This window comes from Fukomys damarensis, unplaced genomic scaffold, assembly GCF_012274545.1.
Source record: "Fukomys damarensis isolate Sample0158 unplaced genomic scaffold, DMR_v1.0_HiC HiC_scaffold_28, whole genome shotgun sequence".
Lineage (NCBI taxonomy): Eukaryota > Metazoa > Chordata > Mammalia > Rodentia > Bathyergidae > Fukomys > Fukomys damarensis.
Window position 1 is genome coordinate 18,548,403 of NW_022900940.1, and position 14,424 is coordinate 18,562,826.

The following is a 14,424-nucleotide window of genomic DNA, read 5'->3' on the forward strand; positions in this document are numbered from 1 at the left end:
AATAGTTTCCCTGGTGTGAATATTCTGCAACAATGCATAAGATTCTAATAAGATTACTGACATTTAGAAATGGGAGGAAAGGAGCTAAAGGTGTAGGGAAGGTGTGATACGTAGGGGAAGAACAAAAAGGGAAAAGAAAAAAATGTGAGAGAATGAAAAGATGAAAATAAAGTGTTTGTAGATGGGGAGGGGAGGAGGGGGTGAAGGGAGGGCAGAGGTAAGGGGAAAAAATGAGAATCAAGACTTGCCATGTAAAGGTACATGATCCCAACAATGAATGTAACTGTACTGTATCCCTAAATGTACCAATAAACTCAATAAAAAAAAAAAAAGAAGGTGTGGTTTTTCTATAAAGTGGAATACTATTCAGCCATAAAGAATGAGAAATTAGAGTCATTCATATGAAAATGGATGCAGATTGAGGATATACTCTTAAGTGAAATAAATAAGTCACAAGTGTATATACCAAAGCGTTTCTCTGGTGTGAAAACTATAATTGTACATAAGATCCTAATGGTATAATTGACAATGTGACATTGGAAGAAAAGGGCTAAAGGTGTAGGGGAAGTGGGAAGGGTGGGAGAAGGGAAATAAGTGAAAAGAAAAATATATGAGAAAATGAAAAAATGGGAAAAAAGTATTTGTAAATAGGGAAGGGAGGAGCGGGTGAAGGGAAGGCAGGGGTAATGCGGAAAAAATGAGAACCAAGACCTGTCATGTAAAGGCACAAGATCCCAATAATGAATGTAACTGTACTGTATACCTAAAATGTATTAATAAACTCAGTGAGAAAAAGATAAATGTACTCCTTTCCCCTAACATGAATTTTTACCACTCGTCTCTGAAATGGATTTGCATTTGCACCCCATTTGGTACCATTTAAAGAAATGTTCTTGTTCTGAAGTTTTGCCATTCACCCTTGGCCTTTCCTACTGGATATCTTCCCCTATTCCAAGTGCTTTTGAGTTATTTTATGTCTCATGCAAGATGGAGAAAATAGTGTTATGGAAGTAGAAGCAGGCTTCGTAGACACCCCTGACGTCTGTCCTTTCTGGAAGCTCAGCACCAATGCCACCTACTTGTACAGCCTTCTCTGATCCACCCACCCACAACACAGGAGTTTAACTGTCCCTGGGAGGTGCTTCAGGGCATCCTGAACTCTGCCACACACAACACTTCATGCTGGATTATAACTTCACTCTACTTTTCTGTTGTCCCCAGACCCAGTCCCTTGGATTCTTTGAGATCAGGGACAGCTCACTGAGAGCAAGCCTGCCAACAACAATGCAAGGGTTAAAAGCACTTCAAATTCATTTTCCAGTTATACCTTGAAGAAATTCAGAAGAGATGAATTTGGGCCATCCTGTCTCTAGAGATTGTTGGAAACATTAGCTAATGAGACTCATGACTTCATTCAAATTAGTCCATAGAAAATCTGATTCTTGCTACTTTGAAGAGTCTGGCAATTTATGAATTTAAATCCGGATTGGGGGTTTTAAAAGTCTAAGTTTTTCTTTGGAGCCCCCCATATGTAAGTACTTTGGCATTCACTGAAGTGGTAATTTGTCTCTCTCTTAGACAATATGGAAAAGGCAGTTTCCTCTTTATCTTTCTTAGCTTGTATGCTTTTTCCATCCTCCTCTCCCCCCTTATAAAAAGTGGACATTATCATATAAATCTGTTTGGGAAGAATTAACAAAAATGAAAATGACTTAGAGGCAGAAAGTCAAAATGGATTCTCTGAAATAGGCGTTATGTGATCACTAAAATATGTTTTTGAGCCTTTTGAATCTTTAATTTACTGCTGATTCTTTATTTCACAGTTCCTTAGATGGTCTAGGAGTTTGTGTTTACTCAAACTTATTTAAATTTATTTTTGCTATTTATTTACCCAAAATATAAATTCAATAAAGCCACAAAAGTTATTCTCACTGATTTTGAAAAGGTTCCATAATATGACTAAGAAGTAATGACTCTAAGACTTTGTTTCGCAGACTTCTAAGCCTCCTTGAACCTCACCCCAACTGTGAGTGCTTTGGTAAAGGCTTAATATGGCGCCTTCCAAACTGCCTTAAATTCTGCTCTTTGTGAACAAAACTATTACTGATCTTCCCTTCTACAACTTCTTCTTGACAAGTAATATTCACTTGGCCCATGCCCATCACTTCTAGGAAACAGACCCCAACCGAACCCTCTTAGCTTGGTTTGCTTCTTCATTTATTGTTTCCACTACATTAGTACCTTGGTTCATGAATGCTTCTGTTTGCAAACAGTTAGGTTCTCAAAAGGGTCAACAAAATTTTGCTTCCATTCACAAACTCTACATTGGGTGACAAACACAACTGTGGCCATCGTCCCTATGCAAACAAAAACATGGCCACCTTCCCCAAAATCATAAAACAAGTTAAATTCATGAAGCTAAGTACCACTGTATATTATCATGGACACCACCTGTCCATTAATTGTATAGGTCAGGCACAATATTAGTTCATTTAATCTCCATGGTATCGATTCACTCATCAGATATTATTTCTGTACTATGCACGTATTTACTGTTTCAAGAATAGATCATGCTCCAAAGTTACCAGTGTTAGCAATTTCATAGAATTTACAGGAGAGAAGGATATTGACCAAATAATTTCAGAAATATGTGTACACAGCTGGAGACAAGTATTTAAGTGAAGGGAATAGAGTGTTACCAAAGTGTGTTACAAAGGCATTAACCTAGACTGAGTGTACAAGGAGGGGATGTACCAAGGAAATGAAGGCTGTGCCGAGAACCAGAACTCTGTGCGTGTGTGTGTGTGTGTGTGTGTGTGTGTGTGTGTGTGTGTGTTTGATGGCGGTGGTGGCTAGATATGAGGATTCTGAGGAAGAACTGATGGAGTGCTCAGACTGCAGAAAGAAGAATCTCTTGGCAAGTCATAGTGCAGTCCTTTTTGAGAAGGAAAAAATAGGCTGATATGAACGAAACAGAGAGGGCATTAGAGAAGAGTTTGCAGATACTAAAGTCTCATAAATATTCTAGTTTTTATCTAAAGGCAATAGGGGGACATCAAAAAGTTTTGAACAAATATGTGTGTTGTGAGTAGGCCTAAGGCAGGCATAATGATTATCTCTTTTTAAAAGTAAGGAAGCAGAGTCTCAGATGACCTGTGTAACTTTTCCAGAATTCATGCAGGTCACATAACCAAATGAGTGGCTTGCCTAGGACTTAAATACAGGTCAAGTGATACACTTTCATATTAGCAAATTCATGCTGCTATTCTCTCTCCCTCAATTCTGAAAAGAAAGCACTTATTCTGGGAATATTAAATAGAATTTATTGCAACCAATATGTTATTAAATTATTATAGTATACCAGATGCTGCTGTCTTATTCAATCACATCCATCCTGTAAGTGCAGGCCTCATTTTCTTTATATTCAATATAAGAAAACTGAGGTTCAGAAAGTTGGGTAATGTACTTTATTGTGAGAAAGGGTAATGGGGGGTATGAATACATTCTGTCTGACTCTAAATTTTAGATGAGCTCAGAACACAGTACCACCACCTTAGGGCCACCTGCAATGGATGAGAGGGGAAAATGAGACAGGAAACACAGAGACAAGGTAAGGTCTACAGCAAAGAGAGATGAAGGTAAAGGGAGGATATGAAAGATTTCAGGTGAAGCGAACAAGTAGGAAATGAGCTCTAAACACATTTGGGGCATGAGGTACGGGGAGCCTGTGGGTTGGCTCGACACCTTGGCAGATGGTGATATCATTTATCCTTAGGAGGGAGGCTGGGGCTGCTCTGCTCCATCCACTATTGGGGTAGAGGCAGGTCAGTGAACTCGGAGGGCCCTGGAGAGATCTAGACTGTTGGTCTTTGGCAGAAAGAGCTTTCTTTATTATTGGGAAAATTTATAACAAATGCTTGCTGCAGCGATGACCCATCTGCTCTGAGTTAAGGCGACTGGCTTTGCTAGTGCATCTTTTTTTCCCCTAAAGTTCCCACTCCTACCATTTTCTATCCTCTCATCTCCTTTGTTCTCTCTCTGAGGATGATGCTCATTGTGTTCCCCTGAGTCAGAGTGCAGATAGATAAGAATAGTATTTTATTAAAAGAATTTTTCCCTGATGGCTTGAGGAGAAAAAAGAATTCACAAAGCCCCAGTTCATTCAAAGAATCATACTCAATCCCCAAAGGATTGCCTTATACATTTAGAAATTGAGTTCCTGGTTTTTAAAATGGAAACATACAATCTCTTGGCAAAAAAATATATATAAGTGTGATTTATCATTCCAATCTTGCTGTCTATGTAATGCAGACATTCTACTCCTGGGAATAAATAGTCCTGTTTGCTTCAAAGCAGATGGTAAATGTTTAAGTTGTGACCAGACAACATGAATTTTATGGCCTGCAACTAAATGAAATAACCACACAAAATTATAACCATCAGGAAGCTAGACATTCCTTAGTATCCCCAATAACATTCTGCATTTATTTGGAATTCTTTTTTAATCTAATGGCCTCAGAACAACATCCTAATATAAAATGGTGGGACTTGTGTAATAGGGAGCTGCTCAATCTTAAATTTTAGACTCTCACCTGACAATCTCAAGGAAGACCCAATATGCTGTATTTATTGCAAAGTAAATACATGTCACCCTTGTCTGCATCAGCAGAGAAGTAACTGTGGGCATCGGCTGAAGGCAAAAATTATCCCAGCAATGAAGCCTCCTTGACAGGCTCTGCTCTGACTCACATCATTTGTCAGATCTCTGATAGAATACGGTCCCCTTGATAAATGCCATCTCCTCCTCCCGCACTGATGATGCCAGAACTGTGCAGGTAATATTTACAACTCCAGCCAGTGAGTTCAGCACTGCAATTTTACTCAGCAATGGAAAAAAACTCAGATGTACAAAAGCTTAGTTGTCTGAATAAAACTAAGTAGCCAGGATTCAGACCGTGAACTCTGCTTTGGAAATGTCCAAGAATCATTTGGACTGACTTCAAAGTAGTACTGAAACAAAGCCGACCTTGGGGTTATGAGCCAGGGGGAGCTGCCAGATTCAGGCAGGGCAAATACATCTGCTATTGTATCTCTCTCTGCTTGTTGTACCCACCGCAAGGGTGGCCAAGCTGCAGAAGCTGACTCTAAGGGCACAAGGGGCCCAGAGAACAGGGTCTAACTAGAGCCCTTCAGCCCCTCCCTCCTTCCCTTTATTCCTCTCTCCCCCTCCTTTCTCTCTCTTTCTCTCTTTCTAGGGCTTCGGGGAAAGTGGGAGAGGAGAAGGTTGCATTCACTGAAGCAAGGACCAGGCAAAGGAAATGATATAAGCTTGGAACCATGGAAAAGCTCAGTTATTTGGGGTTGGAATTGGAAGTAACTGCCGATTGACTGTTAACTTGGCTGCATGGCACTCAGACAAGTGGAGTTTACCCCGGTGGAGGCTATTTCCCCAGTGCTCTGGCAGTTAAGTAGTTTTCAGCATTAATCTCTCCATTTTTTTTTTTAGAAGAGGGCAGAATACATTTCTAAAGGCTCATTTGTGTGGAAAAGCAAGCTAGACTATCCTGTTCTAGGATGGGAAAATATAGTCACCTTCTGAGATGAGTCATGGTGGTTTGGGGTTGTGAATGACAGATAGGAGTAAGGCATTTCCCTTAAGGTAGGCCAGCAAACACTACATTATAAAAATAGGAATAACTACTGGTTACTTAATGTTTAGGATGACTAGGCACTATACTGTGCACTTTTTTCTTTTGAACTTCACAAATCCTTCAAAGGGAGGAGATCATTATTAATCTTTTATATATAAAGATATCAGAGTGATGAGATGCTTATGAATTGCTTAAGGTCACCCAACAAGTTGGATGTAAACCCTGGACTGACTCCAGCTTAATCACTCCTGAAGCACTAGTAACCTCCAACTATGGTCAAAAGAAAAGTTCAGACTTGATAGAGGTTGAAAATTCATCCTTGTATGTGTTTCAATTACCATGGTTGTTAGTTGACTCTGACGGTCACTGTTAATTCAGGGATGAAATATATTTTTTAGTTCTCTATTGGCCTCCACTGGATGTCAAGTGCAATTAATATTTAACCCTCATGAAATCTCTCATGAGAAGTTCTTCTGACCGTGTACTGTAGCATAGTGTGGTCTCTGGACCAGCAGCATCAGCACTGCCTGCATACCAGTTAGAAATGCAAATTCTCAATCTCCACTGTAGGCCCCTGAATCAGAAATTCAGGAGTGCCCTGGGTGACCTAGACCTAGGTGTTAACAATCCCAAAGGTCACAAGATGCATGCTAACATTTAAGAATCATTCTAAAGTACAAATAGAGTTTTTTTTTTCACATGGCAAAACTTTAAGATTTTCTTTCATTCTTTTTTTTTTCTTTAAAAGTATCTTTACCTCATTTCCAAGTCTTCAGTCTCTTGTGGCACAAATTTGTACAAGGCAACATAGGTGTTCATTTGTAGTGGGTCTTTGGAAGGAGGTTCCTGAAAGAGAAAAATCAAAGACCAATGAGAGAGGGGGTGTGCAGGAAGAAGAAATCACAAGAGAAAATAAGGAAAATAAGAAATGGAGAAATTAATGCAATGTAATTTCAGTATATGAATCTTAGGTGTTAAAAACTATTATTAATGATTTTCTCTCAACTTTGGGTTTATGTTTAACTTAACTGAGTTTCATTACAAATCATTTGAAAGCAGTTATTTGGAATTCATTGTCAGAAATACTAAAATTTTCAAATAATTTTTTTCTTTGATACAGCTGTTCATGAAAAATATCACAACTTTAGGTCCAGGAATGAGAATATTTTTGGTAAAGAAAGAAAGACACGTAAATATTAATAAACAACTCTCACTTCCCCAAACCAGCTTTTTATCAGCTGAAACTTGGGATCTAGTATATCAAAGGGCACCAGGTTTATCCATCTGGTAGATACTTATTAATGTTAGAGAAAAAGCAGTTTTTGGCCTCAGACTGATATAACATACCATAGTAACACTGCCTATGGATTGTGAAATTTTTCAGTAATGGTAATAAAAGCTACCAATTTTGATAGTTACTGTGTGATTTGATAGTTACTATGTTGCCTGCATTACCATAATTTAACTGCATAACAGTCTTCTTAGGTAGATTTTATTATGGTCTCCAATCTGTAGATAGTCTTGTAAACATAATAAAATTTAGCTGTTAATCAAATTTTAAGTGCTATAGAAAAAATATATATTTTATAATATAAATTTTATACTACATAATATACTATCTAATATATAATTGAATAGTATATTTGAATGTTATAGCAAATATAGTACATAATAAATATATGTATATAAAACAAAAGTTGTACACAACTATATGTATCCTTCTCACATGATTCATTCTACTCTTTGAAATGGTATCTTATATTCTATTATACTATTGTAGTAAAATTATATGCATATCTGTATGCATGAACATATATCATATAATAAACATATATTTATATATAATGTAATTATACTACAATTCTGTAACTTATGCATTATATAGTATATATCAACTTCTATGAAACTTAGATGAGGGAAACAAAAGATGCATGATACAAAAGTTATCATTTTGATTTTTATGCACTGTGATATGTGTTTAATTCATAGGATTTTGCTATGGCACATTATGCTATATCATTCTGTTTTACTCTCTAAATATACTGGTTCAGGACTCACTAAGTGGATCTCGTGACTCCCTTGGGTGGTGATCTGCAGTTTGACCTAAGGCTCCTTCCTATCTGATCTGTCTTTGGTGACTTCATAAATACCTGGTGGTTTATGTCCTTTGCTTGGTCACTGAAATCATCCGTGCCATTTTCGGGATATGTAAACACTGAAGGAGACAAGAGAAAGCAATCACCACAACTTGAAAAACGTGACTGAAGGTTGTCACCTTATTCCATGCATCATAGCTTCTACTTTACTGCTGGTTACCTTTTCCTCATCTTTTCTTTTCCTGCTTTCATTTCCTCTCCCATATGATGCTTTTCCTGCCTCCCCAAACAGCACTCTGCACTATGTTTTTTTGGGTCCCCACAACCTCTGTACACCCCTGACTAGCACTTGTCCCTGGCACTGGGGGAGAACTGTGTCATTTGGCAGTGTTTTCCTTAGGAGCAGAAGCCATACCACTCATCTTTAAAGAATGTGTCAAATTTTGAGGATTGAAGCTGTATTTTCTTTTTTTATTTTTTATTAAGTTTATTGGTACAATCTAGGTATACAGTACAGTTACATTCATCATTGGGATCTTGTACCTTTACATAATAGGTCTTAATTCTAATTTTTTCCCCTTGTCCCTGCCCTACCTTCACCCCCTCCTCCCCTCCCCATTTACAAACACTTTATTTCCATTTTTTCAGTTTCTCACATTTTTTTCCTCTCCCTTATTACCTTTCCCCCACCCTTCCCACTTTCCCTACACCTTTAGCCCTTTACTTCCTATTTCACATTATTAATTATCTCATTAGGATCCTGTGTACTATTATAGTTTTCCACACCAGAGAAACTATTCGGTATTTCTCTGAAGCTTTATTTTTAACCTAATCTCTTACTTTCAATGCATTATGGCTATTATATGGTTTTTCTTTTAGTTTATTATTAGAATGTATAATTCTTGTCCTTTTGCATTTCAGCAGCCGCTCTTGGGCCTTCATAGGAAACAAACCTTCTCAAAATGGACAGGAGTTTCCACAGTCCACACGCACAGCTGTGGGAGGTCCCTGAATGAGACAGAGGCCTCTACCTCAGCTAACTTGATCAGCCAGATTGACCCCAGTGACCAACATCATAACCATATCCTTCTCACCAATTGTACCTTCTTTAGACAGAATGTGGCAAACGTTTCCAAATTTATATGATAGAGTTACGGTGTCTAAATTAATCTAACATTTGGATGACTCGGCGTTTGAAAATGCTGCTTTATTCTTTCCTTTTATTTCCCTTTAGATTATGGAGAAAATATCACTAAAGGGAGAGAAACTTCATGGGATGCTGTATAACCTATTTCATTAGCATGTTGACAATCTCTACTGTTCTTAAAATAGACTCACAACTGTGAGGTATAAAACACATTTCAGAACATGAGCCCCTGGAAAAGCACAGAAGCTTATTAAATCTCTATTCTACTCAGTTTATAGTTCCAGAGTTCATGGGTACAATTCCATTATCCCTAGGAAAGCCATATGCAATCATTGGTAGGGCTCTGGTTTATGGGTAAATAGAAGACAAGGCCCAATTCCACTGACCTCATCTGTGTTATTATTTGGCTACTCAACTTGGTGTTTACCAGTTTAAATAGGGTAGAGACCAGCAACATCTTTATCTGGTTCTGTGTGACTATCTGCAATCCTGGTATAAACACTTGATTCTATAAAACTGGATACTTCTAAAATAAAGTAAATATTTGAATGGGAACATGTAAAAAGACACTTCTTAAGGAATTTTGGGTTGAATGAAAAGGGGGAACTACAAAAGGTGTGTATATGGTATTCAGTTTAGTCTGTTTTTATAATTTCACATGATGTTAGTTTTATTTTTGAATGGCTATTTTGTCAAAGACTTCAAAATGCATACTATTTTTGTGAACTATGCTGAAAATTATTTGAAGTGACCTTAAATGTACTTGCAGATGCATAATTACAAACAGAACTGGAAGGCTGCAAAATGATTTTTGAAATCTACTCCTCCAACCTATTTCTAAGACATTGAAGAAAGAGAATAAAAATGAGGTAACTATTTTATTAAAACATTTAACATACATCATTTATTTTTGGCATTTTACATTCTTTTATGAAAAATTTTGCTTGTTTATTTGAATACTTATGATAAGTATTAAAAGAATACATCCATTAATGCAGGCATATTTTCCAAGGCAAAATAAATCTTTAATTTTTGCAACATCCTCCAACGATCTTATTCTTTTCCATGATCTGTCTTTCTCTGTGACTCTACACGTCTGTGAAGTCCATATCAATTGCTATGCTTTCTGAAATAATTATTTGGGTTTTTCTTTTTTAACTTGCAAATGCAGCAAATTATATAACCTAATTATCTGATATAGGCCCAAATTCGAGTCCCTGGCTTACATCTAAATTGGTTATCCTGCAGTACCTTTTTAAATTATATTATTGGGTTCAGTTTACTAGGATTTTGTTTCAGATTCTGCATCTGTATTTAAGAGGGAGACCGGCCAGGATCCTTTCTTCATCCTTGTTTGGTTTTGAAGTCAGTATTGTAATAGCCTCATAAACCAAGTTAGAGGACGTTGCTGCCCTTCAAGCTCACTGTGGTATCCTGTTTCTCTGAAAAAGCTTATGTAATCTGGAAATTTTCTACCTCTTAAATGTTTGGTAGAATTTATGTATAAGGATGTATGAGCCGGACATTTTTATTATGAAAATTTTTAAATACTGATTCAGTTTTTATAAGGTTAAAACAAATCAAACTTTCCATTTCTATTTCTTCTGGAATTAGGCTTTAGTCACTGCTATCTTTCTTGGTATCAGATGTTTTAAGAAAGACTTTTAAAGTTTATTGGCATGAATTTGGCTATGACATTCTTTTATTTTCTTTTTAATCTCTGCAATTCTCTCTTTTTTATTATTGCTTTTTTGTTTTCTCTCTCATATTTTACAAATTGTTAGAGCTGTAAATTTTATTATTTTAAAAATGTACTCAGGATTCATTAATCTTTGTTAGAAATTAATACATTTTGCTTTTATCTTTATTACTGCTTTTGGGGTTTATTCTATTTCATTTTCAGACTTAAATATGGTGCTTAGATTGTTTCTTCTCAGATTTTTTAAAATAAAATCATTTTAAAGCTCTATTCTTTAGTCACAATAATGCCATCCCTCAAACTATGATATATAAGGTTTTTACTGTTACTTAGTTTTAAACATATTTTGATTTTTTGTTATGAATTCCCCTTGACACATGAACTTTTAAAAAGTATATTAAAATCTATGAAATTATTGCTTTTTCTAGATATCTTCTGAGTACTGATTTTTACTTTATTTGTACTGTGGACAGGAAGATAGATCTATATTAACTATTTGTAATTTATGAAGCTTGTTCTATGGTCTAGAGAGTGATCATTTTTATAATTGTGCCATGTGTTCTTAAAAAGGTGAATCCTACATTTCTCAGATAAAGGGTCTTTTCTGAGTCAGTTAGGTGAAGATTGTCCAATGTGTCACCAAACCCTTTAAATCTATACTGATGTGTGACTTGCCAATGTGTGAGAGGTGTGTTAAAATTTCTTACTATGAAGGAGGATGTCAGTTTTCCTAAAAATGTGGTCAACTTCTTGAGTTTGTATCAACTTCTTGAGTTTGAGGCTTTGCATTAGACAGATGCAGGTTCAGAATTTACAATTTCTGATGAAATGAACATGATCATGTAACAATGTGTTTTTATTTCTAGCAATGGATTTTGGTCTTAAACTCCATTGTTCACAAATTAAAATTGCTGTGTAATTTTTCCTTTAATAGCTGCCCGAGATAATTATTCTATTCTTTTGTTTATATATCTAAAAAGTTTTCTATTTTTCCTGTATTTTAATTTTTTATTTCTGTAATAACTTTAGAAAATTCTTTTACTTTTCAACTATCCATATCCATATGTTTTAGATATTTATTAATAGTATTCATTACTTAAAAGTCTAGTCTGAAAACCTTTTTCTTTTATCTAGAGTACTTAATTGGCTTGCAGTGATTTTGATGACTGATAAATTTGAATTCCTTACTAAACATTTTATATTTCCTATGTGTCCTAAAGTTTTGTTTATTTTTTTCCCTTCCTACTTTCTTTTGAATTGATTGGCCTATTTCTCCTTATCATTCAGTTTTCTTTCCTTTCCAGTTTGCACAGTTTCATCTATTTTTTTATTCTTTGAACTTTTATGAAGCACACTTTAATACAACCTAAACTGAAATATTTTAAATCTTATCCCATGTAATATGAGAATCATTGAATACCCATTTCCTTTTTACATACCGATATTTTATTTTTTTATTTTTAATTTTTTGGTATTGGGGATAGAACTTGGGACCTTGCAAGGCAGGTGGTAGAACCACTGAGCTAAATTTTCAGCCCAAACCAGTATTTTAGATAATGTTTTATTTGTAACTTAATTTGTATGAAGCTAATGTTTGTAGATTTAACTACATGTTTATCACTTTCTTTGTTCATGATTTTCTCTGGCTTCTCAGTAGCTTTGTTGAGGTTTGCTTATATTTGGTGAGTTTGGTTGTTAGCGCATGGTCTTGGTTGCAAGTTTCTGAGGTCTGAGTTTAAATTCTCTTCCTCCAGAGAAGGTTCGCATTTGCTTCTCCTAAAAACCTGATGATTTAACCACTTTTGGCATTTTAAATTAAATTAAACAGAAATTTCATATTATTTTACTTTGTCTATACAGGTAGTAGAGGTTCAGACCCTAAACAAAGAGACTGTTTCTTTTTAGTTTCCCTTCCTTCCTTCCTTGCTTCGCCCCACGCTCCCTCTTTCTCTTTCTCTCTCCTTTCCTTCCACCCCACTTGGCTGTTTCTGTCTCCTCTCCCTTTTCCTTCTCAAACTGAGTTAAGGCTGAAAGTCACTAAATTCTCCTAGTGACATGAAGGGTGCCTTTTGAGGTATCAAAATTTTCCCAAAGGGCCCCTCATCTAACTTATTCTGCTGCACAAACCCCAGGGTTTTTGTCATTGTTCATAGATGCTCCAGGTTGTACAGAGATAACACTGGCCTTCACTCACTTATGTCTCTAGATTCCTACTTTAATGTCACTTGTAACTTCTAAGGAATGGTCTTATTTTGCTTCCATGCACTAATCAGAAATTTATTTTTCGTTCTCTTTTCTATTAGTTTTATGAGTGTTAAAATGGAAAAAAAAATATCTGAGAATCCAATTTCCTATATGGCTGGAAAGAGACTCTTGTATGTTTTCAAAGAGTTGTTTTACCTGGTCTAGAGAATAAATGTGTAATGTGGGAGTGCACCAAAAAAGCATTTACATGTGCAATTTAGAAATTGTCCACTGGAGGGGGACAAGACCAGGGGCACTGGCCTACTCTGCCATTAAAACAGCTCTTGACTTCTTTGCTTTTTTTTTTTTTTTCTTTGCGTTGTTGTTTGGTGATATCTTAAGATTTGAGATATAGAACAAATGAATGTTAAAAGCAAGAATAAGTTTTCCCAGTCTGAATTTGCCTTTCTTCCTTTTGGACAAAATTCTCTTGCTTAAATGCAAAGTAATATTAATATTACTTTCTATAATATCCTCAAGTGGATGTAATTAATCTTGTCTTTGAAGAAAATTCCTAGGATTTATATTATGTATGTCCTGTTCTCTCTATTTCTCTTCCAGGAAAACTATGCTCACATACAGTCATGCAGAAATGCATTCATTGAAGGAAGCCAGTAATTTCCTGCTTGGCATTTTGAGCTGAAATAGGAAGCCTGGACATTACTTCTTTTGGTTATTACTTTGTTATGAATAAAGCTTCTAGCAGTTAAGCCAAAGGTGAAGATCAACACATTTCCCACCTCTATCTTTTACCCATCTATGAGTAGTGTTGAGGACAACACTCGATGGAAACAGTTGATGTGGCTCAAAATAATTTGTGAGAGAAAAAAGTGATTGCATTCTTAGCAGTAAATAAAGTAGGGATTATATCCTCTTTTAAGGTGGCTTTTGGAGATGTTCCTCCAGAAATCCGGCATAATACCGGACTGGAAGAAATAGTATCTGTACACATGCTATTTGTTTTCAAAAGATATAAATGAAACATGTAATGCAGAACTGATTATGCCTAGGATCCTAGACACTGCCTCTGAAAAACCGACCTCTCTTGCCATGACCAAGAAGACCTTTAGGACATTGAACTTCTTCTGGAGTACAATGCTTTATCCACATTGTTTCACAAATTACATGGATAGGAGATTAAAATCAATAAAAAAATTTTTGAAGCCAACTGCTGCATTATTAATCCCCTTTGCTTCTAAGAGTAAATTGTAAAAAAAAATATTTCTGATCAAAGGAATTGTTCATAGATCTCTAAAGCTTTTAAATGGTTATAGTGTGCTAAATACTTGCAACAGAACTCTGAATTAGGCTGTGAAATTGCCCCTTAAAATACAAGAGATGGAAAATAATCAACTTTGTGTCTTTGAGTGTTTTACTGTGTGCCCTGGTTTCCTTAGCTACATGGTATGCGGTGTGTGTGTGTGGGGTGTACTGGAGGGGAAGGAGTCAGATTAAATGACTTCTGATCCTACTCCTTAGACATTAATGACCATATAAACCATAGATTCCTTGCAAAGTCAGGCTCAGTAGATCTAGCTTACACGAAAGTCTGCATTTCTGTCAGACTCCCAAGTAATGCCTGGGGGC

At 36.0% G+C, this 14,424-nt stretch overlaps 1 protein-coding gene across 5 annotated transcripts in view; it reads right to left on the reverse strand.

Annotated features, from left to right (window-relative positions):
• Positions 1-14,424, reverse strand: part of Stac (SH3 and cysteine rich domain) — a 147,682-nt gene that overhangs the window by 27,038 nt on the left and 106,220 nt on the right. For all 5 annotated transcript variants that reach the window (XM_010629671.3, XM_010629670.3, XM_010629673.3 and 2 more), the window contains 2 exons: positions 7,802-7,866; positions 6,409-6,497 (listed from right to left, as the gene is read on the reverse strand). In XM_010629671.3, the coding sequence (XP_010627973.1) occupies positions 6,409-6,497; positions 7,802-7,866 (154 nt within the window). The remainder of the gene's footprint in view (positions 1-6,408; positions 6,498-7,801; positions 7,867-14,424) is intronic.